We start from the raw sequence: 26,953 nt of genomic DNA, 5'->3' as shown, positions 1-26,953 counted from the left end.
TTTTAGTTAACCAGCCTTTTACCTGTAGTTTTGATAATTGAAGGGCATACAGTCAGTTGAAGAGTTGATCTTCTTAGCTAAACCAACCAAGAGGTTGAGCTGAAAGTTTACTTGTAAAAGGGAAGTTCTTCAACTAGGAGGATTAGCCCATTGATTTTAAGTCCTGAATACAAGAATAATGTTTCTGAGTTTTTTACACTATTTCATTCTTTTTCAAAAACATTTTTGCCATTTCAAATATATTAACAGTGCTGAGTGTCTTAAATAGTATGGGTTTGTAAAAAAAGTTACAGACATTGCAGTAATGCTGAAAGCTTAAAATAGTTTTGACACTGTTGAGAGGATTAGATGTAATTAGTTTGATTCAACAGTATTTTCTAACATTTTAATTTAACTTTATTATTAATATTTTCAAAAGTACATATATTATTTTGGAAAGAAATATAGTATAGAACAAGGATTATTTTACAACAGAATAACTGCATTGTTGAGTGCAGTCCCCAACTCTCCTGCTACCTAATAGAGTCCTGTTATAATCTTGGTAAACTCCATCCTAAAACAACTCCAGCTTTCTTGACACTTTCTTTGCACCCCTAGTCCTACTATTAAAACAATATTCCAGAATCTTTCATAAGTGATTTCAAAAATAAAGGTATGACTAATTGATGTACGTTTGTACTTGTCCCGGTATTTGGTAGAGTATATCTATACTACAGCAGTGCAGGCCTGTTAAAACAGCTGGAAATCAGTCTTAGATAATGTTAAAGTCTAATTGCTGAAATAAAGGCCTCCACAAGAGCTAAATTGTATCACTCTGAAATTGATGTTTGTTTAAGGTAGAAGTGTGTAAAAGGGCAATTACTTTTGTATCTGCAGTGAAGAGAAAAACCTTCAGTATGAATAGTTCTTTCTTAGGCTGTTAAGTACTCATCCCACCTGTTTACCCATCATTTCCTTCCATTCAGTGTATCAATTATATTGATATATATCAAATATATCAAAATATATCGATACGTCAATATTGACTTACCTTTTGCTATTAGTTTGGCAGCTTTTCATGGCTTATCACACTAACAGGTTTAGGTGACCCAAACATAGTAGCATAAGCTGCCTAAACCAGAAGAGAGGATCTGTACTACAGAATGTGGAATTTTTTACTTGAAATTTTTTTGTTATTGGCTTCTAGTCCAGGGTGTCATGGTAGTCTAGTAAATATATATTTTCCTGAAAGTTAACTGATGTATCAAATATGTCATTATAAGGCATAAAATTGGTAAGTGAAGAATTTCCATAGTTTTGATGTTGCACTTTTGATGGAGTTGAAGGTTGATTCTTAGATTGACATTATTTCTGAATTTCTAAGTGGGAAACTTTAACCAGAGACTAATTAGCCTTTCAAGGAAATATGTTCCAAAGAGTATTTTTCTTTTCCAAATTTGAGGTTATGTATGCTGGTAGAATTTCAAGGATTAAGTGTCTCTCAATGAAGCAAGATGTTGACAAACACCTAATTGGCAGTATCTTGTCTTTGTGTAAAACGGTGTCTCCTGATTCACAAGACTCAATAAGGATAACAGGGCTCCCAGCTCTGGATCTTGCAGCACATCATTCAAAATCTGTGTCTTTGCTGTCTCTGATTCCTGTGTCTCAAACCAGTGAACCTAACATTAACTCTTCACTAATGAATTAAAAGAATGGCTGCAAACAGAGAAATTTACAAAATACTCAGTTCTTGTGCCTGATTTTCTAAGGAAAAAGGTGATCTGTGATGTCACTGTCTGACCATGTCTGTACTTCTCTTTTTCAGCATTCTTGAATACTTTTTTTTAAAATCTATTGGCTAATTTCGACTTTCAACAAGGCAGTTTTCTCACAAGATAACCTTAAGTGCCTGTGAGTTTTATAAAAGTCAAAACTTCACAGTAGTCCAAAACCAGACACAAAATACTTTTCTCCCTCAGGGAAAGGTAGGCAGCTATTAAACATTGTTTGACAGCAACCAGGGAGCTAATCAACATGAATGTACTGGCAACCACACAGCACCAACATAGCTCTAAACCAGACACAGGCTGCTGTATGTACCTGAATACAGAAAATATGAAATGATATCAATGGGAGGTAGAGAGATGTGACAAAGGATGCAAAACCAAGGGAAATGTGATCCCAGCTTTACTACTTTTTCTGCTAAGGATATACTTTATCATTTATATTAGAACATTCCTGTGGTGGGTCAACTGCTTAATTCTTTGTGTGTAGGCTCTGTAAAAGTGTGGTCAAAGAGGTAAATATGCACTTAACTGTTTTGTTGGGGGGTTTTCACATTAGAAGTATATAATTTTCATTTTCTTAGTGGATAGTTTCAGGACCACTAACCAAAAGTAGAGGAGAAGGTTGTCATATCTTTCTAATTTCCATGTTTATCTCTGAAGTGGTATGCTAATATATGCCATGTGTATTACTGGTATTGTAACCTGAAGTAAATATTATATTTGTACAAGGATTACATATGTAAAATTTAACTAATTTTGCTTTGGTTTTGTTTTCCAATAAAGAGTTCTTGATGGTAAGCGTGAGACAAGCTATGTTTGAATGCAGTCTGCACTATTTCTGTTTATTTGCAAAGAACATACCAGTGGTTAAAACTGTTAAATATTATGATTTGTTAGTAGGGCGTTTGCATTAGCTTTTCCTAAAAAGGTAGACTAATTGACACAAACTGGCATTTTACATAGAAAATATTGTCCTCAGTACAAGATACTTCATATCTCCTTGTCTGTTTTTAAAATGTTTAAACAAATCCTATTTTGACAAAAGAGGCATTTACTACTGTATCAATTTAACTCAACTGCAGGTGCCGTAGACTACCTAAAGGAGTCCAACACTGGCAAACATTTTTAGATCTCAAGAAAACAATTGATGATTTTAGTGAGTCTTGTCCTTTGCTGGAAATGATGACCGACAAAGCAATGAAGCAAAGACACTGGAATCGTATTGCTGAAACAACAGGACATCAATTTGATACAGATTCTGATTCTTTTTGCCTTCGAAACATCATGGAAGCACCGATTCTTAAACATAAAGATGATATCGAGGTAGGTACATTCATTTTTCCCCTCCTTGCTCATTTTATGTTGTCAGCAAAAAAATATGATTACTTACCAAATGATCATCTTTTTAAAAAATAATTTTTACTTCATTAAAGTCCTTGACTCTCAATCAGACCACACTAGTTTAAAATAATTTATATTTATGTTTTATTTAGAAGTTCTTATCCATATCAACAAAGACAGAGATAGCAGATGGAATCTTTGCATACTTATTTCTAGATAATCTCTTCACGTTCTTCCTAGCCCTATTTTCTATTATTTTTTAGCCCTTTTTAAACAGGATAAAAATCAAACAAAACTTCAGGTAATCATGGTCACCTAATTTTTTAACTCTGTGGTTGCTTTAAAGATCTGTAAATAAATCAGAAATTTTAGAGGAAAGCACCATGCTTATTAATATCTAATATGAATACTTCTCTAGATCTTTATAGCTTCTTCTGAACCATATGACTTCATAAGATCCCCCACATAACCCAGAAAAACTCTCAATGGGGTTTGCAAGTTTCCTAGACTGAATATGTGTGTAAAAGTTATTGTTATATTCATACTTGATTTATATGGAAATATTCCAAGGTGACCTACTTAATTTTGAATTAAGCTCTGATTTGAATAGAATGTTGGACTTGGTGACCTTTCCAACCTAATTATTCTTAGATTCTGTGATTCTATAAATTGAAATGTGATAAGATTGAGAGTTCATCTGATGATGAGTCTACATCACTACCCTAAACATTGTAGAAATGATGATTCAGAAATCTTGTTATGCAGAAATAACAAAATGGGAAGCCACAGAAATTATATATCCATGTATTTCCAAGTGTGCATTTTTTGGTTATCCATACATGTATTTTGAGTGAGTAAAATTAGTAGTGTGATCTCTGCATTTGTGTGACACATTTCTGTACTGTTTTATAAAATTTCATGTACTGTTTTTAAATAGTTATTACTAGATGTGTAATATTAGGAAATATTTCATTTCTGAAGTATGTAGGTTTTTAAAAAAATTTATTTCTCTGCAGGATATATGCATATCTGCTACAAAGGAAAAGGATATAGAAGCCAAACTAGCTCAAATAGCTGACATTTGGGGAAGCCAAATTCTGAGCTTTTCATCATTCAAAGGGAGAGGAGAGTTACTGTTAAAGGGAACAGAATCATCAGAAATTATAACGTTGATGGAGGACAGTTTAATGATTCTTGGGTCTTTACTGACCAATAGGTACTTTTAAATTGGTTGTGTATGTTTTTTTCAGAAACACACTGAGATAGCAACTGTACTACTATTAGGCTAAATCAGCAGTAAATTTGAATGGTATATTATTTTTTAATGAAAAAGAATGTTACAATGTCTAATGAAAAACTTCCTCAAGTGGAAGACTTTCAAGTATTAGTAGCAAAGTCTTGTCTCAATGTATTTGAATGTAATCCAGCTGGTAGAAACTTTCCGTGAGATTCTTCTTGCTCTAAGCGAAACAAGTGTTGCTTGGGTTTTTTTCATTCTTGTAAGTATTTATTTTATAATAGCTTTATTTAGTATTATATAATTTCTGCTTCTCATCCTTTTTCAGATACAATGTGCAATTTAAAAAGGAAATTCAGAGCTGGATTTATAAACTAAGCAGCTCCACAGACATAATTGAGGAATGGCTGGTTGTGCAGAATCTCTGGATTTATCTTGAAGCTGTTTTTGTAGGGGGAGATATCGCAAAACAGTTACCCCAGGTAAACTTTAAATTCTTGTGTATTAAAAGCTATCTGTGTAATAATTTCCTACAGATTATGCCATGAAAGTACTTATGTTTTTGTTACGTATAGGAAGCAAAGCGTTTTCAGAATATTGACAAATCATGGATAAGAATAATGCAACGAGCTCATGAAAACCCAAATGTAATTAACTGCTGTGTTGGAGATGAGACTATGGAACACCTTCTCCCTCATTTACATGAACAGCTGGAATTATGTCAGAAATCACTTACAGGGTATGAATTGTTTGGTTTTTTGATGTGTTTAATACAAAATGGTTTTATTTTTTAATACAATTAATATAAAAAAGACATTATTTTGTAAATAGTTTATATGAAATATTAATAGTATTTCAGTCTTTCATTCTTATGTAGAAAAAATTGAAAAACTGAAATATTCTAATAAAAATCTTGTTCAATTTTAAAGATACTTAGAGAAGAAACGACTACTGTTTCCTAGATTCTTTTTTGTTTCTGATCCTGCCCTCCTTGAAATTCTTGGACAAGCAAGTGATTCTCATACAATTCAGGTACAACCTTAGTGATTATTTTCTGTTTATAACAAAAAAAATAAAATATGGGAAAGCATTTAATAAATTATAAGCATTTTCTTCTTATAAACTTTGCTTGAGAAAAATATTATTTTCTTGCTCTTTAGTCTTTTACAAAACATGAAATGGATATCTGTAATTTTAAAATTCAGAATTCAGAACACTAGAATATGGTCCCATCAAGTGACTTGCTGGTGGTTCCTTTCACAAGTAAACTAGCAGAAGGGACCCTGTGAGACTTTTCTGCTTTGCATATTGCAAAATTCATCCAGCTAGTCTGGATTGTTATTGAAGATTTATAGTCCAACTAGTCTGGATTGTTACTGAGGGTTGATTGAGATAAGATAGTTGATCTCACACAGTAGCTGATCTCTGTTCTGCTAGATCAACTCTGGAAACTGTAAAAAACCTGCAAATGGAGATAAAACCCTACACAACCATTTCTGTAATTCTTACCTACAAATGGCCTGAAATTCATCTGTAGGTTCAGATGAACCTTTGCATGATAACCTTATTTGAGATTTATTTTTTCTGTTTGCTAATGTTATATATTTACATTGAATGACTTCTGAATTATTCTTACAGCCACATCTGCTTTCCATATCTGACAATATAAATGAAGTAGAGTTTCATCCAAAGGATTATGATCGCATACTGGCAGTCATATCAAGAGAAGGAGAAAAGATTCCAGTAATTACCTGAATTTTTTTTTCCAGAAATGTTGTTAATAGATAAATCATTCTATTATTGAACATATAAGTATATATTAAATCGAATTATTGTTAATTACAAATGAACATTTCAAGGATTGGTGTAACAAAACTATTATATGTTCTCATTAAATAAATTTCTAGTAGGTTTATTGAAATTAAACCTGTACTTGTCTTGAATAGAAATTTAGTAACTATTTAATAACTAACATTCTTGAACAGAAGTTTGCTAATTATGTTTTATTTTGTACCTTTTACTTTTATTAATTTTTCAGTTGGACACTTCAGTGATTGCAAAAGGACCAGTAGAACTTTGGTTGCAGGATTTATTGCGTGTGCAGCAGATTTCGTTGCATGGCATAATTAGGGCAGCATATTACCAAATTAGTGACCCAGGATATCAGTTGCTGAATTTTCTTAATCAATTCCCAGCACAGGTGAGATTACAGGATGTGGATTTGTGTGTGCAGTCTGGGTTGTGTGTGAGGAGAGGTGGGTTGTAGAAAGCATATGGGATTGTCTATATAAGGAAGTTTTCACGGAGGAAACAAGGATAAGGACCTACTCAGGAGAAGGTAATCCTTAATTACTTCAATTTTGGTACCCTATATATAGCATAATATTTTTCTTGTAATCTACTTTAAAATTACTTTTTTTTCTTCTCTTGGAGAATATAAAGTAGAGCTTATATTTTTTGTGATGGATATTGAACCCCTTTCAGATGCACATAAAATTTCATGTGTCGATTGACTTCTCTCTCATAACTTAAAATTGAAAGAGCTATTATGATTATTTATCTCATCATTTACAAGATTTACATAATAGTTCATATATTTGTCACTATGATAATGCAGTCCTAGTAGAGCCTATCTTGAAGGATTCTAGTTTGCCTAGAGACTCCTCCATTGTACTGATAATTCATAAATTTCATTAATGAATTATTTCCCATCCTGTACAAATTCTGACTCTGTAATTTGCTAATCGGTACTGTGCTGGCTGCAATTTTTTTAATAGAAATTGTGCAAATATTAAAACTGGCCAATACATTGCTAATTTAAAAAAAAATTCAGTACACTTAAATATTTAATAGAATTATCTTAAAACTGTATTTATGGTGGAATTATGTATTATCTCAGCAGTATTTATTTTAAAAGGTCTACTATTTTTCTTTAAACAGATAAGGACTGTCTTGTTTGCGTGTCAGACATTTTGAAGTGGCTTTATTACCATCTGCAAAGATCTTTTTTCCCATGTCTTGCTAATCCAAATATTTTTATGTTCAAAGAATTGTCTTAGAAGGATGGGGGCACAGAAGAAGAAAATTATCTTTGGTCAAGAAATTCAAAGTACAGAGAGAGAAAAGCTGTGTTGTAGGACAGAGAAGAAATTGGGCTAAATACTGACAAATATTTGAAACACTAACAAATATTTGAAATTCCTTCTAACTCCCAGCTTCCTGTCTCAGAAGCTTCTGTTATAAGTAGCATGAAAAAGTCACATCCAAAGATTTTTTTTTTCCCTCTGACTAATTGATCATTCTAAAATAATTTTGTTTTATACTCTACTGATGATAGCTTAATGATTCTAAAATGGTGAGATATTTCCTGCTACACAATCTCTGTAACCATGAACTCACTACAGGTATATATAGAGAGAAAAGTAGAGTGGTTGAGTCAAATTTTTAGGTCTTGGTTCTTTGTGAAGGTAGAAATGTGGGGGAAAAAGCTACTGGTACAGTTCTTGTCTATCCTGTTTTGTCATGCGTGTGCCTGATATTATAAATCAAAATCAATCTGAGACTGTAGTTTACACACATCATCCTATAACTCTCTAGATTTATTTGGAAGCAAAATAACTTGTAGTTCAATATGCTATAGGCTATACTTCAGTCACGACAATGTTAGGAAGATAGCGATCCATCCCATGTTCTGTAGAAATGCACAGCATTTTTTTTTTACATATTCTTTAATTAGTTATAAATTGTCAATGAGAAATTTTCAGAAGGACTTCCCACAATTTAAGACCTCTTTATGTTTTACTGAAGTACACTAATGGATTGTAAGTGAAACTGAGACTCATCTTTAATTTGTGTGTATCTCAGTATGTAATAAATTTTCATAAAAGTTTTTAAATGTTTTCTCAGGACTTTCCACTATCACATGAGAGCCAGTTAACTCAGACACAGTATCCTGGTGAGATAGCATCATGCTGAATGTAGTGATAATTTGGGACTCTCTACACCATAATTTATTGTTCCTATTACATCTAAGGCTTCTATAATAAGGCTAGAGTTCAACAAGTGATTCTTTTGTATTTTTTTCACATATTAAATTTGTAGGTTGGATTATTGGGAATTCAAATGTTGTGGACACATGATTCAGAAGAAGCTCTACAGAACGCTAAAGAGGACAGAAAAATCATGCAAGTAACCAATGGGAGATTTCTGGAGATTCTGAATATGTTGATTAGCCAGACCACGCATGATCTTTCCAAGTTTGACAGAGTGAAATTTGAAACGCTTATTACCATTCATGTGCACCAGCATGATATTTTTGATGATTTGGTAAAGAATAGATTTTGATTTCTGACAATTAAATGCATTTTCTGTCATAATAATTTTTCTTATATCTGGTAGCTACAGTTACATCTATGTGTTTGTAAGAGAGAGATGTCCATAATCTCACCATAGTAAAAATAGTACATTTTTGCTTAAGCTAGAATAAAAACCATCAGTTATGTCATCTAAATATTTGCGCCAAATTTTTACACTTTTCTTAGAATATTTCAATTTTCCGCTTCTACCTACAGAATTCTTTTGATAGACAAATTCCTTTTAGTATGTCCTTTCTTTGAAAAACTGCTGTATTAGTCTTACTTGCATAACTAAAAAAGTTGAGTCTGCTGAGGGTGTTGTATCTTTATCATCATAGATAATTTCTTTATGGCTTGTTACAGAATCTTGATAGTTGGCACTAGGCTGCACTTTAGCTCCACCCATTTTAGAGTTATAGCGTTGATAGCAACATCTTCCATATCTCCTAGTGGTTTTTTTTCTGTCTCTACTACTCCTTCAGAGAGTAGGCTACCAGGATTCTCTTTCTGGTTCCTAAGGAGAATCCATAGAATACAAACAAAAGATTTATGTGATTAACACAGATTTTTTTGATGATTAGATAAAGCAATCAAGACATTTTTAAATATCAGTTTAGCATACATCTGAACATATTCTCATACAAATAAGTATTTTAACACAGATATCAAAGACAATAAACGTGGATGCTCAGTTATATACATTTATTTGCTTTCTTTTAAGGTAAAAATGCACATCAAATCACCAACTGATTTTGAATGGTTAAAGCAGTCTAGATTCTACTTTAAAGAGGATTTCGATCAAGTCTTGGTATCCATTACAGATGTTGATTTTGTTTACCAAAATGAATTTCTGGGTTGCACTGATCGTCTGGTTATAACACCTCTTACAGACAGGTTAGAAAAACAATTATACAAAATGAATACTTTTAATACATATAGTGTTTATTTAACATATATCTTCAAAGAGGAACATTGTGAATTAAGTCCTGTGTGGGCTAGGTCATTCATAAAAATCTTCTCATACGTTTGCTTATCATACTCTTTTAGAAAAGGGAAAATAGTCTCACTGATTTGTACACTTAGTAATCCCTAGAAAAGTTTTATCACTGCTCAGTCTTAAAAAAAAAGTTTAGTAACATAAATGATTTTTTTTAAGGTTATATAGTAATGTATAGTTTAGCAGTATTGCTATAATGAAGAAAAATTAGGTCACATATTTCAAATTCTGTAATAAGGGATTCTATAAAGATTTTGTGGCTACCAATGTCTTTGAAAGTCTAAGACAACCAGTCAGTGTCTGTCATCTTATTAGTTCTGGGAAACAGTTTAGATTTGGCCATAAGAATCTAGATGCTGACAAAGTTCCAGCTCTATGCACTCACCTCTCATTCTTCTGTAGCCACGCAAGCAAATGACCATTAATTTTGTTTCAAATGTGACTTAACAATGAGAACTATTTTTCTTTTTTCCTCTTGGGAATTTCTTGGGTGCTTTTCTTGTCAAAATTCTCCCTCCATTTTGAGATGTCACTTTTGAGCAAATGAGAAAATAGGCCAAAAGATACTTCACTTGCAAAAAGATCCCCTCAGGAACCAAAAAGCCTTCCAACCTGCAATCGTTTACTTTGCTACCTATGTGGAGTGTGGGTCTGTACAGCTTTTTCAACACCTTTATTCCTCCAGAAGAGGCAGTATTGTGACAGTATGGAAAGTTCGATACATTTCTGCAGTGAACTGTACTGCCCTCAACAATAAAGTATTTTTGATGTAAAATGTTAAACTCTACCCCGAAATTTGCCCTGACCCCAAGAACTGTGAAGTAAAACCTTTATGTCACTTTAATAGTTTCTTATTGGTTAGAAAACATCAGGGTCCCTGCAGTGCAAGTTTGACATAATGTATTATAGTGATTCCAGCTAAACTTTAGGAACTAGTTAGTTATTAAACTCTGTTTAATTATGGATTAAAACCAGAAATACTTTAGTTAGAAATACGTTCAGAGTGTGTTGAGTTATTTAACAGTGAAGATACCCCATCATTTGTATAGGAACTTTGTCATTTAATTTCTCTAACGTTACTGTTCCATATCTTACCATGAATGAAAATCATAACTGAGACTCATAACTAAAACAGTTAAAGTTTAGGGTTGGTTTTTTTTTTCCTTATAATTGTAAATATTTTTTACCCATAATTGTGGAAGGGGCCATATGTCCTTATTCTTTCACACCTGAGAATTTAGACAAAGGTAACCTAACCTAACAAAATATATACACATTAAGACACTGCAGAATGTGATGAGGTGGCAGAATTTAAGAGCAGAATCTGCTCTTTATAGCTGTGAAGAGAGTTAATGACAATTAAATTCCTTTATGTGATTTGCATTAAATTTTTAGCTTGTCTAATATTCATGGTTTGTAACAAACTAGATTAACACCAGATAAAATTGTTTGCATTTATAAGTAATGTTTAAATGCTGTATTTTGTGACTTTTACCAATCTTAACTTCCTGTACTCATAGAAATTGATGGAACTGCTTTATGAAGAAGTAATGTTTTGACATAAGAGCTGTACAATCTATTGCATAACTCATTGTTATCTTACATATATGCACATATATCTTTCATATGATTTAATAAATGAATATGAATTAATATTTATAGGTGCTATATAACTTTAGCGCAGGCTTTGGGAATGAACATGGGAGGAGCTCCAGCAGGACCAGCTGGAACTGGTAAAACAGAAACGACAAAAGACATGGGAAAGGCTCTGGGAAAATACGTAGTAGTCTTTAACTGCTCTGATCAAATGGACTTCAGAGGTTTGGGTAGGATTTTCAAAGGTAAGACTTCTTCATGTACAACAGAAGAGACCTCCACAGGTCATTTAGCAGGTGCAGTTAGAGCAGGTTGCTTGGGATGTTATCCATGTTGGTTTTTGAGTATCTCCAGGGATGACCATTCCAAAGCACCTCTGGGCCCCTGTTCAAGTCTTTGACCATCCTCATGGTAACATTTTTTTACACTTCCAATCACTGTGAATTTCCCACATTGAAACCTGTGTCCATTGTCTCCTCTTCTTCCGCTGCACCTCTGAGAAGAGCCTGGCTCCAATTTCTGTGGACCTCCTGTTAGCTAGTTATGAACAGCAATAGGCTTTCCCCTTAGCTTTCTCTTCAGGCTCAACAAATTGTGTTCTCTCAGCCTCTCCCTGTGTCATGTCCTCCAGCCACTGACCATCATGGCAGCCAGCTGCTGGAGTCATGCAAGTGTATCAATGTCTCTCCTCTATTGGTAAGCCCCAAACTGAACACAATACTCTAGCTGCTATCTCACAAGTGCAGGGTAGAAGCAAACAATGATTTTCCTCAACTTGCTGTCTACACTCTTGGCCAGTATGTAGCTGGCTTCCTTTGCTACAAGGACATAATTCTGGTTTCATGCTCAATTAGTTGTTAGGTAGGACACCAGGTCATTTTCTGCAAAACTGCTTTGCAGTACTGAGCCTGTACTGCTGCATGGGGGTATTCTGTTCCAGATAAAGGACTTGAACTTCATGATATTTCTGTCAGTTCATTTTTTGAAGTTATGGTATTGTATGTATTGAGAAGCAAGGGGTGAAACTATTAGTGATTCTTTTAATTTTTTTTAGCAAGCAAATAATTGTGGCATAGAAGTGCCTCAAGCTGTGGGTTTATAAACATATTGCCCCTTTGAAAGCCAAGCTATTCAAATTTTAAAAAATCTTTGAGTACATGACAGAATCCCTTTAAAATGATTTAGCCTTAACTGCCTAATAATAATATACCCTGAATGAATTAGATAAAATATTCACTTTTAAATAGCTAGCTTTCAGTATATATGAAAGAAAACTACTGCCTATTGGTACTTTAATATCATTTGGAAAAAAATGCTGCTACAGATTTTCTCATAAAATGTTACTAAAGGAATAACAATTCTCTTAGTTGCTATTAAATACATGTTACGTTTCCAAACCAAAATTAGGCAACTCTGAAATTAATCCTTTATGAAAATGTTATTGTTATTAATATAGTGCTTCTATATTTCTCCTTCCATTTATTTTTTTTTCTCTGTCTTCCTCTCCTTCTCTCATAGACAAGTTCACACAGAGCATTGTCCACACTTTGCATGTTGTTAATATCCTGTACCATTATATGAAAAGCTTGAAGTTTAGTATGGACGTAAAATCATGATGCTTATGCATAGATATATATGCTCTAAGATTAATATTTTCTGTCTTGTGAGATTCAGAGTTTTATTAAAACCCCAGTTAGTGCAAGAATAATTTCAAGTTTTAATTTTAACCTTTATGATTTTTAAGAGACAAATAAAAACTAATTTAAAAACATTGTGAAGGCTGGAAAACCCAAATGAAAATAAAAAACTTTGGATTTTTTGTTGTAACATTTAGGGTTAGTCTTTTGTGCTTTAAGTCACTTATTTTTATTTTTTTAAATTAATAATACAGATTTTTGAAAACAATTGAATTGCTGCTTTACAATAAATACTTTCACAGAAAGATCTGGATGAAAGATCTGTCTAATGCCCCAAGATATAAAAAAGATTTTTTAAACATTTTGTATAAATCAGCTAATATTTATTCAGGCTGGTATGAAAATAGTCTGGTGGATTGGAGGAAGATAGGCCTTGGCCACAGGGCAATAAATAAAACTAATCTTATTTAATTATTTCAAGGAAAAGTCACCTAATTCAGATATCTCAAATATGCATGAAGAAAACATAATAAATTTTTATGTCCCTGTTTTAGGTCTTGCACAGTCTGGATCTTGGGGATGTTTTGATGAATTCAACCGAATTGAGTTGCCTGTCTTGTCAGTAGCAGCACAACAAATCTATATTATTTTAACAGCAAGAAAAGAAAGAAAAAAGCAGTTCATTTTTTCTGATGGAGACTGTGTAGATTTAAATCCAGAGTTTGGAATTTTCCTAACAATGGTAAATGTAGTAATAATTCCAGAGAAGTGAGAAATTGTACTATATACAATTAATCACATGGCAAGGTGAAAATAGACAATTTTATTAATTAAGTGATGCTGTTGTTATAGAATTAGACTAAACTACTGGAACACATAAATAATCTTATTATTTATGAATTGCATGCTTTCGTTTTTACTTTAAAATTATTGAAAAGGTTCATAATTATCTTCTTTCATTACTGTACTGCAATTCATTGCATAGAATAAGAGTTTAGCCAAACTTCCAGAATTCTCTGTGCTCACTGTGAGGACTGAAACACTGGTATGCTTTACTACCTTAGGCTGAAATGTTTTAACAGTATTAGTGAGAAAGATACTGTAGGGAAAAAAAAAGAACATACACTTAAAGCAGGAGATATAGGAAGGACATTTTTCAAGGATATATGTCTTGTCTAATGAGTACTTTACATGGGTATATAAAAAGAATTCTTCAGAAGAATTGTTCTGGAATAAACCACTCTCCTTGTACTGCAATGACAACAGGTCTTTTCAAAACCTGTGCAAAAAGTTTTCAGATCTTTTAATTTGTTGATACAGGATGTGTCTAAACTGGTAAATATAATGCTCGATGTCTGCTTTTGGCCTTCTGTGGCAAAGTGGCCCGTTCTCCTCTGTGCAGCAATCCTGGAATCAGTGCAGGCATTATGACAGAACTGTGCTTTTTATATAATGAAGTTTTTATGGGTGGTATTTGATATGCTTTGTTCCCTTTCTTATAATGACTATTTTTATATATGTATAGATCAAAGTTAGGTCCCACAATTGAATGGATAATCTGCTCAAAAAAGGTACGCAAGGCAGTCCATGTAATTTTACACCAGTTACCAACCATTACCCAAGGGAGAAACACAAACTCCTGGATTTAGAATATTAGCTTTCAGAGTATGCTGTTTTGTTGCCATAGGGTTCCTGAGGCTTCATAACACTAATTCCTGTAATCTCATAGGCAGGGAATTTTATAGTGTATGTTTCCTAATGCCAAGACAGCTGGAAATTCAAGATGACTTTATGGGAAATTAAAATCTTCATCTGCATGTTTGAGTGCAGTATAATAACTGAGGAGGTCATAAATGTCTTTTGACTGCTTCTAATTTCTTAAATGTCACCTCATGTTTCCAGAAATCTTTTATTAGTCAAACTTTCTTGGTCATTAAAATTTTCTTTCATATTATTTTTTTGTAAAGTTTTCATGTTTTATTTTTTGTTGACTATGTTACTTTTACTGTGTCATTGCAAAATATCCTGTGTGTATTCTTGAGCCATTATTAAAATCAATTCTGTTGCTAGAAGAGAATTACAATTTCTTATATGATTCTTACCTCAGCAGATAGGATTCACTTGCAAACTATTAAATATTCAGTGAGATTCTGTACTTTACTGCTAGCCTTTTAGACACAAGAAATAGAGGGCATCCTAATATTTCTTCGCTGTAAGCTGCTTGTTATCCTATTACTATTATCCTTATCCTTATCATTATCATCTTTATTATTATTATTTGACTCTTGCAAGACACTGACTTTTTTATATGTTACAAAACCTACCTCTTCTGCAAAATGGTAATGAAGACTTTATTCACATTGGGAATACACTAGAAGAAATCAAACTACTAGATTCTATTCCATGAAATTTTAAAATTCTGATTGTTGGCTTGTTTGTAGAGAAATTCAGCTATTACTCTGGTAATTATGCATAGGTTATTAAATTGACAGTTATGGTTGAAGTTTTTCCTTCACATTTTAATCATTAGTAGACAAGAGTTCTAACTCTAAATAGATGTAGGTATTTATGCATAAATTTATTAATTGAACAATGAAAGGATGCTATTTTGACTGTTATAAATAATAATGCAGTATGTTTTCTTATATAGAATCCTGGATATGCTGGGCGTCAAGAACTACCAGAAAATCTCAAAATTCAGTTTAGAACTGTTGCAATGATGGTTCCAGATAGACAGGTATAATTACTCACTGAACTGAAAGAAAAACTTTATTTTACTTTGCTTACCTACCTTCAGAAAAACTAATGGAATTTCTAAAAAAATTTATTTCAGATAATTATAAGAGTTAAGCTTGCAAGTTATGGATTTATTGATAATGTGATCTTGTCCCAGAAATTCTTTGTTCTTTATCAGCTTTGCGAGGAGCAGCTCACTAAGCAGGTAGTGTATTCCCTTCCTCTTTGTCTTCATATTTTCACAATACAATCACTTAGGTTTTGGTTCATGCAGATTGATTTTGAAGCATCACTTTTATGCTTTTCAAAACAGTGAAGTAGTTTAAATATAATTCAAACAAATATATCTTTCAATTTTTTTAACAAATAACCTTGTTTATGTGTATGTAGTCACATACACACATTAGTTTGTTAAAGAATGATAGTTTGTAGTTGCAAGTGCATGAGGTTCTCTGCCTAAACATGGCAGCCAGGTAAAAATTAACCTGGAGATGTCATTTTTTCTGTAAGAATTTTCTAGGGCTAGAGAAAGTAGTTGGAAATTGGAAACCACAGGAGGAACATCTGAAGTTTGATTTACGTTGCCCTTCTCCCCATAGCCCTGCTTTGATCTGAAGTCTTGGCTTTAAGCTGCCTCAGTTGGAAAGACCCAGTCTGGAATGGAACTATTATTTTTTTCAAACCCTGCTATACAGAGCTTCAAAATAATTGCTATATGTCATTATAAATGGTGAAATCAATTAAATTTAAACTAAAAAAGAAAAACCTTATAATCTCTCCCACCCTTTCCTGAAAATAACGTTACTATCCTTCATTTATTTTAATAGAATAATTCCTAAAAAAACATCAACAATTCCTATTTTAGCTACCTTTTCCATGCAGGGCAACTATACTGTACCATATGTAGGTAAGGTTTGACATACTGATGAAATAAAGCTAGAGAACTTGTTACCGAAGCATAAGCCTTTTTCCATTCTCTAGGTCCATTATGACTTTGGTCTGAGGAATATCCTTTCGGTACTGAGGACTCTTGGGTCTCAAAAGAGGGCCAGGCCAGATGAAAGCGAATTAAGTATTGTTATGAGAGGGCTAAGAGATATGAATCTTTCTAAGCTGGTAAGAATCTAATTTAATATTTTAGCACCATGTAGAGTTAAGTCCACTAGATATTTTATGAGGTTTTGTAGAAAATGAGGAAAAAATATTAGACATCCTTTTCTTTAAAAATTGAAATATGATAATCATCGTATTATCATTAAACATCAGTGAGAGTTTCTTAGACTTGTAAACAGTGCTCAGGGTGCAGCAGTTCAAATAAGTTAATAGTGGTTTAGCTGTGGGTGTGACATTTTATGTACTGACTTGTGTACAGACTGCCTACTGTACCGTAAATAAACTGAATAATTTGAGTATCCACTAAACTAGCCTTTTAAAGATTTCTTTCCAGATAGGATGTTCTTTCGAATATATGCTGCAAGCGTTTTACAAATCAATTTTACAAATAGATTCCAGTGTCTAGTATTTGGGAAATTTCTTTCAGTTTTGGATTTATTTCTCGCATGGCATATGGATGACATTTTCAAAATGCTAGTTCTGTAGTGAGCTGTCCTGTTGGCTGGCTGTGTTTATGAACATGAGTATCTGTATTTAGAAAATATATTCTTACTGTTTTATTTTAAAACATAGATTAATTTTGGTTTGAGAAAATTCTTTGGATAACCATATTTTAAGCACTTAATAATGTTTTTTTGTTTCAGATAGATGAAGACGAGCCTTTGTTTCTCAGTCTTGTCAATGATCTCTTTCCGGGGTTACAGTTGGACAGTAATACTTATGCTGAGCTTCAGGCTGCAGTAGCTAATCAGGTTGAAGAGGCAGGACTGATTAACCATCCACCATGGAATCTTAAGCTTGTTCAGGTAAAACTTTTTTTTCCAAAACGTTTTTAGCAACAGGAGTCAGAACACCATTTTACTTGTTAAACCACTGTCTGACTCAATAATAACTGTCTGACTAATATGGGAAAAAATGGAGGTTGTGTGTACATCACATTAAGGAAGATCAATTCAAGGGACTTAGGTTTTTATTTCTTTAAATGATCCAGAAGAAGAAAAAAACCCTCCTTAAAGCATGTTATTAACCCAGCCTTTCCCAGATATGGTAGTGCATCTAAGTTATCTGAATGAAGCAGAAAGGCACCTTCATGGGTGTCTAACATGAGTTTCCTGGACTAGGGACAGCAGGGCATAAGAGGAATTGGGAGGCATTTTGAAGACCAAAGCACTAAATAAAGAAATGGAAAGAAACATAGCTAGGGCACATCTCCTGCTGAATAGGAGGAGAGAGCTAAAAGACCTTTATAAGGGCAAAGAAAAATGCAAGAGGTACGTATTTCTGACTTAAATATATTTCTGTAATGAAGAAGAATCTTCATGATGAGTTTGAGCAGACAGCCCAGCTACTGTCAATTTGTGTCTGTAGTGTTCACAGCTAGCATCTTTCTGAAGTGCATTAGCCACCTGAATTCTGTGGAAAGACCCCCACCTAAGTGGTATATGTCTCCCACTGTTACCTGCATGAAAGAGTTTCAGTAAAAATGAGTAAGAAAATACATAGAATCTGAATGAGAGGATGTGTAGCAAAAAGTTGTTGCAAACAACATTGTTTACATAAAACAAAAAATTGTTTAGTTTTGATGTGAAAAACACTTGGTTCTTGCCCCTTGAGGAATAGAGAAATAGACCCTGAGTGCTGGCAGCTTGCAAGGAGAGTAGTATGTTTTGTTTACCTTGTGTTGCAAGCTCTTCAGACCTGGAGTGTGTTCTGATTGAAAAGCAAAGAGAGAAAATTGTTAAGGTGTTACAAGAAATTATTTTGACTTCAGATTATTTGTGAGACATTATGTTTAGTAAACTAATGATTTAATTATTAAAGTGTAATTTTGGGTTATGGTAATTTGTGTTTAATGTGGGATAATCTTGATTAATGAATATGTAGTTATTTCATATGAAGGAAAAAAGGTGCTTCAATGGCTCTTTGGACCTGTACTCCAACATAACATTTAAATGGCTGACAGCTGTACTTCTGACACGCAGTCGTGTTTGAAACTAACTTTGAATTTATTATTAAAGACAGTTAACTGATGTTCTGATGATCTTTACACCAACACACTTCCCTATACACACCATCTTTTAAAGAGCAAACTTAACAAATGCAACAGACTAACAACTCAAGAAATAAATAATTAGACAATCACTAAACGATTATAAATTGACAAGCTAGAAAGGTAACTAGAGCATTGTTGATCTTCTGTCTTTTTGTTCTACACTTTTTTGAGAACACACTTTAATGATTGATGACAGTGATTTCTTTAAACATTATGACTTTGTTGGTTTCCTGTGTTCTCTGGTTTTTTTTGGTTTTTTTTCCTGCATGCAGGTAACAAGGTGTGAACACTTTTTCTTGTAATACCATGCTTTAAACAGTAATCAACTTTACTTTATTGACTGTATTACTCATTGAGATTGAGTTTGTAGCCTTAATTAGTAAAATTTATTTATTTTTAAAAATTCCATTAATTGATTAAATTGAATTTTTCTTTGTGAAGTTTGTCAACCAGAGAAGAATTATGCTGTCTTCTAATTGTCATATTTTACTTATCCCTGTTTTTTGGATAATTGTTAAACACTGTTAATGGTTAACACTAATAGCCTTTACCATTTTAATGGCTAAAAACTATATTGCCCTAGAAGTATTTATTTGTAATTTTGCTGATTTCTAAGCTGAGAGTATAGCTACTATGACTGATAATTAAGAACATTTTACCCTATGGAAATATGTTTGCATCTTCTTGAAACACAACCTCAGAATAGAGACTTTCTGAAACTACAGGCCTTGAAGTGCTAGGCTTGTTCATTGGCTGTACAGTCTTAGAAACTATATCGTTGGCTCTTATGAACTAAGTATCTTAAAAGAAACTAGATGTAAACCAAGAAAGACACTCTGACCTTTGTGCTTATTACCAGATTTCTGAAAATTTACAAACTTGTCTAGCTCAAAACCCCAAAACTACCATTTGATTTATTGAATGAGAACAAAAGATACAATACATTACAGTATTCTACAAAGTGCAACATTCTGCCTTATGTTACTTCACAGCAACTAAAATATACTGTCTCTGTCATCAAACCAGAGGTATACTTATAGCTCTGCTCAGACCCCACATAATTTACAGAAGGTTTTGCTCCACATTCTTCAGACTGGATCCATATTGTCCTTCACGCAGCTTCACATTGACCAGCAGAAATTTTGCATGGGAGAAAACACTTTTGACCATCCTGCTTAAAGTTATGTTCACAGTTTTATTCACAGCTTAATATTTCTGGTTGCAAAACTGGCCATAGGAAGATTGCTTGTGCTTTAACAAATTCTATGTTCCAGTGGGAATAAGAAGTTTGAAATGGTCAAGTTCATGGTGGACTTGATCTTAGTTTAGATTTGTGGTGCCTGTAGATCTTCCTCCTTGTACTGATACAAGCTTTTATTCAGCTTGCCAAGGAAGCAGCTATATATGCTTCTCCTTACAAGATTCTGTCATCCGGGAGGACTACCACTTTTTTGTTCCTTTCAGTTGCTCCAAAAAGAGGTACTTGTGTAGGCAGACCCTGCCACTTCCATGGCAAGCCTAAAGCTAATATTAAATGAAAAATAGAAAATTTAATAAAGAACTCTCCTGAACCCAAACCCATCTGCAGTCCTGGAGGAAGGGTGGTCCATATGTTCATTTCATGTACTCAGGTATTTTAGCACTGTAGTGATTAGTCATTCTTCTGTTGCATTAATGTTTTGCTACTCTTAATTTTTCATTTTGAATAATACAGAAAATCCTTTTTAAAATCTGGTAAAATTATTTTCAGTTACTTCAAAAAGTTTAGGCAAGATTTAGTTCTGTAAACTGTTTTAAAGTAAATTTGCTTGGTGCTTAGATTAGAGTGTGAAGGAATGTAATATTCCACAAAACACTAAAAATCAGCACATGCATGCTGATTTCAATTCTGAGCATATAATTTGTATATCTAACATATTTGTGATCACTGACTATCAAACTTATTAAATGCAAATGAAAATCTTCCAAAAGCATATATTTCTTAAAATATTTTGATTTTTTTAATAGTTGTATGAAACTTCTCTAGTACGGCATGGGTTGATGACACTTGGACCTAGTGGATCTGGCAAAACAATGGTCATAAGTATATTAATGAGAGCGCTGACAGAATGTGGCCAACCTCATAGAGAAATGCGTATGAACCCCAAAGCTATTACTGCTCCTCAGATGTTTGGAAAACTAGATGCTGCAACTAATGATTGGACAGATGGAATCTTTTCTACACTGTGGAGGAAAACACTGAAAGCTAAAAAGGGTGTGTAAATACTTTGTGTGTGGTATCATAAAAATACCTCTTGAATGATATGTTGAAAAAAGCATCTTGAATTTGCGAATGTGGTGAAGTTCCCTGTTGAGAATCACAGAATCATTCAGGTTGGAAAAGACCCTTGGGATCATCGAGTCCGACCATCAGCCCTACTCTACAAAGTTCTCCCCTACACCATATCCCCCAACATCTCATCCAAATGACCCTTAAACACATCCAGGGATGGTGACTCCACCACCTCCCTGGGCAGCCTATTCCACTGTCTGACCACTCTTTCTGTGAAAAATTTTTTCATAATCCTCCCCAGTCTGAACCTCCCCTGTTGGAGTTTAAAGCCATTCCCTCTTGTTCTGTCACTAATTACCTATGAGAAGAGACCAGCACCAACCTCTCTACAATGTCCTTTCAGGTAGTTGTAGAGAGTGATGAGGTCTCCCCTTAGCCTTCTCCTCCTCAAACTAAACAGTCCCAGCTCCTTCAATCACTCCTCATAGGAGCCTGTTCTCCAGGCCCTTCACCAGCTTCGTTGCCCTCCTCTGCACTCGCTCCAGCACCTCGATATCTCTCTCGTATTGAGGTGCCCAAAACTGGACACAATACTCAAGGTGTGGCCTCACCAGTGCAGAGTACAGGGGGACTATCACCTCCCTACTTCTGCTGGTCACACTATTTCTAATACAAGCCAGGATGCCGTTGGCTTTCTTGGCCACCTGGGCACACTACCAGCTCACATTCAGCTGTTTGTCAATTAGAACCCCCAGATCCTTCTCTTCCAGACAGCTCTCCAGCCACACCTCCCCAAGCCTGTAGCAATGCATGGGGTTGTTGTGGCCCAAGTGGAGGACCTGGCACTTGGCCTTGTTGAAGCTCATCCTGTTAACGTTGGGCCATCGATCCAATCTAGAGAAACTATAGAGAACATAGATGAGGTTACAGTTCACTTCTCAAGAAAGGTCAACAGTTTAAAATGTATTATTTCAGTAGTATATCTGAATTCAAAAAAGTGTTTGTTTCCTTGCCAATTGAGTTCTACAGTGCAGATATGTTATTTGGAAGCTGATAAATTATAATGTAGATTTACTTGCAGTAACTGCACTAGCTTTAAAATAATGTTTTTTTCATGTCTTTTCATATGTTGATTACCCATATCTATATTTCAGTATTTTAGGATTGGAATACTGAAATTCATTTTCACAGTGATTCATTTGTATCTGAAAAAAAATATATTTATATTAAAGAAAGGGAATCCTTCCAGGGAACCGTCCTAGAAGGAGGTTCTTTTATAAGAAAGTTGAATTTTCTGTATTGGAAATATCTGTATTTTCTCTATTAGAAATTTTCTATATTCAAAACAAAACCAGAATTTCAAAATTTGCCAAATTTAGGCATTTTTATCTATATGTTTCAAAATGAAAGAAAAACAACTAGATTTTCAGAATTGATGAGTGATGATAGTTTTCATTAACTTAAATGGGATCTGTGAATATTCAATGCCTTTTTTTTAGTTGCCCCAAAAACCTTTATTTTAGCAACAAAATGCCAAATTCCCCATCCCCCCTGTGCCAATCAGGAGTGGGGGTGGGGGAAGGAAGGAGGAAGAGTTAGATTAGGTTGGGAAGGAAGAAGTTGAGTCTGGAGAAAGAAAAGGGGGTGAGGGGAAGGTGTGTTAGGTTTTTTTTGGTTTGTTTATCATCATCCAAGTTTATGTTAATTTGCAATAAATTAATTTTTCCCAAGTTGAGTCTGTTTTGCCCATGACAGTACTTGATAAATGATGTCCCTGTCTTTACATCAACCCACAAGCATTTTCACCTTATTTTCTCCCTCTGTCCTGTTGAGGAGGGGGAGGGAGAGAGTGGCAGTGTCTGTCTGGCAGCCAGCCAAGGTAATCTCACCATAGATGTTCAACATTATAAAACTTGTGCCCTCATTTGCTACTAATAGTTTCAAAAATAGTTCCTTAAATTAGTATGCAATTTAGACAGTAATGAGCATCTGTGGAGATGGCAGAAATGACAATAAATAAAATACATTTTTATACATTATTTAAGTTCTAGACCATCTTTTGTAAACTTACTTTTTTTGCTTTTTCAGCATGGAAATATGAACTATATCTCCTTTGATTATTTTTCCAGGTGAAAATGTGTTTCTGGTTTTAGATGGTCCTGTAGATGCAATCTGGATTGAGAATCTAAATTCAGTTTTGGATGATAACAAGACCCTCACTCTAGCAAATGGAGATCGAATTCCTATGTCTCCTACATGTAAACTGTTATTTGAGGTCCACAGCATTGAGAATGCTTCTCCAGCAACAGTTTCTCGAATGGGTATGGTCTACATCAGTTCTTCTGCCCTCAACTGGAGACCAATATTGCAAGTAAGGTATTAATTGCTGGCTACTCCTAACTTTACCTTGTTATACATTTTATACAGAAAAATATTGTGGATGTTTTTCAGGCATGGCTGAAAAGACGGTCTTCTCAAGAAGCTGAAGTTTTACAAAGTTTGTATGATGGAATTTTTGAACCAGCATATAAATATATGAAACTAAACCTTAATCCAAAAATGGAGCTTCTGGAATGTAACTACATTATGCAGGTAAAACAGATACTGTGTAAGTCTGTATGAATTGACTGACTATAGTAAGCATGCAGAAATAGCAGAGAACATTTGATAGCAATAAAATTTAATTTGAAAAGATTGTTTCCTGACAAAGAAAACATCAAACTCAATATTTGTTTCTTAGGCAATATAAGATGTGCAGAAGAAAATTTTACCTCTCTTTCTTGCTTCATATTTAGGCTTCTGTTCACTGGAATTTGCAGGCTTCAGTAAGTTTTCAGAAGCACATGTTTAATAAGATAGTGGTCTCATTCCAGTTCTTTTCATACAAAACAAATTGTGGTAAGGGTCAGTCTACTCCTACTGGTAGTGTAAGCAGAGAGAATGAAGAATAATTCTAGTTATCTTTTTATCTCCATATGTAATAGCTGTGATTCTGTCACTCAGCTCTTCCAAGGTCAGTGTAGTAATTTTTGCCTGTCTCTTCCTAGCAATTGGAGTTCTACCCTGAGTGGAGTCCAAACTTTATCAGTGGTTTATTAATAATAAAATTATGTCAGTCCTATACTGCATGTCTCCAGCCGATTTCTCTATGAGTCTGTTTTCATCTGCAGATTCTAAGTTTCCAGACTTTCCATTTGTCCATGTAATCTCAGTTTTAATCTTGACACCTTCATAACAAATTCAGTAGTGCCTTTGAATAAGATAGACAAGATAATGTTTTGGGTAATGCTTCAATTTAATATTAAGCTAGTCAATTTGCACCAGTATCTCTTTACTGTTCATTAGGGATTTAGCTGCAGATTTTCAACAGTTTGAAGTGTTTTGCTGCAAATGAATAGCCACAGCAAATGCTGCAAAGATTAACTGAGCCAAATCAAATGGAATCAAGATATCTGTATTATTGAAGTCCACAGGCACAAACTATGTAACTTGCGAATTTATGGTGATAAACAAGATGGATGTGCTATGCACAACATTTTTAGAGAGAGGGAATATTTTTTTCTTCTACTTTTGTTATCTGTGAAGCCTCTGAATGAATTGATGTTGTCTTTGTGGAAGACTTTTCCTGAGACTAGAAGGTTTTATGTTATTTTTGATTAGGACTTGTTAGGAAGTGTGAACAAGTCAGTGTTGTACTCATACTGCTTGGTCAGGGAAATATTTCCCTGATTTAACCTGTACTAAATGTTTTTTCCCGTGAATGACAATCTCTAGTAAATTTCTGTCACAGGTGCTACAAAGTAAATAACCCTTAGTGGATTTCTGTGCTGGGGTTTATCTAAGGCAGTGAGACCAGAGCTTTTACCCTACTTGTTCATTTCACAGATATGCTTACTCACTTGCTTCCCTCCTCCAGTGTTTCATTTAGTCTTGTTTTCTCTTCCCAGCAAGGATTTCATTCTTGGTGTGGGAAGGTAGGGCAAAAAGTCATGCTGGTTTCTGTGCTGTGCAGCTGCTTGCAGCTACCAGGATTTGGCATTACTTGACAAGGTTTCTTGGCAACATCCAGCATTTGTCTACATGCATTTCTCTGATCTCCAGGATCTTCCCCTGTTTCCATGATCTTTCTTCCAACCAGGATCTTCACCTCCTTCTTTCTTGGCCTCATTTTTTCCAAGACCACTTCATTTTGGAACCCTTCTTTTCTACAGCTCCTCTCCTTTCCAGAACCTTAAGATCCCAGTTTTGCCATAAATGGTCTATGTGCAGAAGCACTGTACCTTATCAACCTCCTGACTGGTGGTTCTGTCTTATGTCTCTTTATTAATCACGGAATTCAGGATGTGCTGCTTTTGTTTTGTTCTGGTGTTTTCAAAATTACAACCACCTCGAACCAGTTGCGTCTAGTAAATAGCAGATTCACCCAAACATGCACATGTACCCATATCACAATTTAAGCTGGTTTTCATCTACAACAGCTTCATAATGGTTTTATATAAAAAGTGATTTCACCTTTGCTTTTCTCCTTGTTTCCACTGACTTTCTGTTTTCCATCCTCTGGCCCACCTCATTAGACAGACAAATATAATTTACCTTAGGAGATTCAACACAGTTTTTGTTTAGCATTATCCTGCCTTACAAGCCTATTGGAGAAGTCATTAAACTTGTAACTAAAGGAGATCTGATTGATACGGTCTGCATGAAGGGACAAAGTTCTTTACCAGGGGTTTACATGGAAGCTAAGCAGTTATAGTAGAAGATAGGAGGTTCATTTCTAGATAAATAACTGATTAGAAGATAAGAAAAGTGTGATTGGACTATCAGTTCTTAGGAAGAACAGGGGTTACCACTCATCCTGAGGTACATTTGCTAGGACCAATGCTGTTCGAAATGTGCATAAACAATTTGGAAAAGTTTTAGGTGAAGAAGTTTACTGATGATACTAAATTATTCAGGGTAGTAAGGACAAACCAGCTAACCATGAAGAACTGTAGACAGACTTTATGAGACTAAATAAATAGGTAATAAAATGGAAAATGAAATTCAGTGAAGATAAGCATGAAGGGGTTCACTTAGGGGAAAAACAAACTGTTCAGTGCGGTGAATAGCAGACCTATGGAACATCTTGCCAAAGGGTGCTATAGACACAGATAAAAGTTTATGTAGGTTCAAGACCAGTCTTGATATTTTCAGTGTGGAAAAATCCATAGAGGATTACTAAACCCAGAAAAAGTGTATTTGGTTCAGAAAGCCCCAAGCTGAAGAGAGTACCAGCAGGAAGTACCACCTTCAATACCACCACAAGCCAAGAGAGTTTTTTCTTTGTTTTTACTCTTCTCTAACTGTCCACTTTTGGTCACTATCGCAGATGAGATGCTGGGCAAGCTGAAGTTTTCATCTGATTTGTTGCAACCATTTGTGTGTTTTTATAAGTCAGTTTAATTTTTTTCTGTTTTCTTTCTTCAAAACTTGTTACAGAATATTGCTAAGATCCAGAGCATCATGGGAAATTTTGAGCTTGAGCTTGTATTTGAGGGAACAAAAAGCTTTTGTTCAGATAAACAGGGACACAGCCTGTCCTGGAAATAATTAGATAAATTGATTTCCAAATAAAAGTGACATTATCTTAAAGTTATGAAGTGTAATTAATACTGACTAATCATTTTTTTAAACTGAATTTTAAAATTATCAGAAGTATTCTAACTATTTATGTCCTTTAGGCTGCATTAAAATTATGTGTTACTGCATTAATTCTCACTTCAGTTATGAGATCCAAGACAGCATAAAGAATACTAATTCCAAGAGCTGATTGAAAATATGCTTCACTGTTAAAAAAACATATTTTGA

General features: G+C 34.1%; 1 protein-coding gene across 1 annotated transcript in view; it reads left to right on the top strand.

Annotated features, from left to right (window-relative positions):
- The window catches only part of DNAH8 (dynein axonemal heavy chain 8), a 151,476-nt gene that overhangs the window by 54,300 nt on the left and 70,223 nt on the right, over positions 1–26,953 (top strand). The window contains exons 35-52 of the mRNA XM_074820651.1: positions 2,852–3,092; positions 4,127–4,326; positions 4,676–4,829; positions 4,923–5,086; positions 5,277–5,379; positions 5,986–6,090; positions 6,386–6,547; positions 8,449–8,673; positions 9,424–9,596; positions 11,362–11,540; positions 13,487–13,674; positions 15,583–15,669; positions 15,766–15,873; positions 16,650–16,784; positions 17,426–17,587; positions 20,842–21,088; positions 23,236–23,477; positions 23,558–23,698. Coding sequence (XP_074676752.1) covers positions 2,852–3,092; positions 4,127–4,326; positions 4,676–4,829; positions 4,923–5,086; positions 5,277–5,379; positions 5,986–6,090; positions 6,386–6,547; positions 8,449–8,673; positions 9,424–9,596; positions 11,362–11,540; positions 13,487–13,674; positions 15,583–15,669; positions 15,766–15,873; positions 16,650–16,784; positions 17,426–17,587; positions 20,842–21,088; positions 23,236–23,477; positions 23,558–23,698 — 3,016 coding nt within the window. The remainder of the gene's footprint in view (positions 1–2,851; positions 3,093–4,126; positions 4,327–4,675; positions 4,830–4,922; positions 5,087–5,276; positions 5,380–5,985; positions 6,091–6,385; positions 6,548–8,448; positions 8,674–9,423; positions 9,597–11,361; positions 11,541–13,486; positions 13,675–15,582; positions 15,670–15,765; positions 15,874–16,649; positions 16,785–17,425; positions 17,588–20,841; positions 21,089–23,235; positions 23,478–23,557; positions 23,699–26,953) is intronic.

The sequence above is a fragment of the Strix aluco genome, chromosome 3 (genome assembly GCF_031877795.1).
Source record: "Strix aluco isolate bStrAlu1 chromosome 3, bStrAlu1.hap1, whole genome shotgun sequence".
Lineage (NCBI taxonomy): Eukaryota > Metazoa > Chordata > Aves > Strigiformes > Strigidae > Strix > Strix aluco.
Note: the sequence above shows the minus strand (reverse complement) of the source record. Positions and strands in the feature narration are given on the sequence as shown.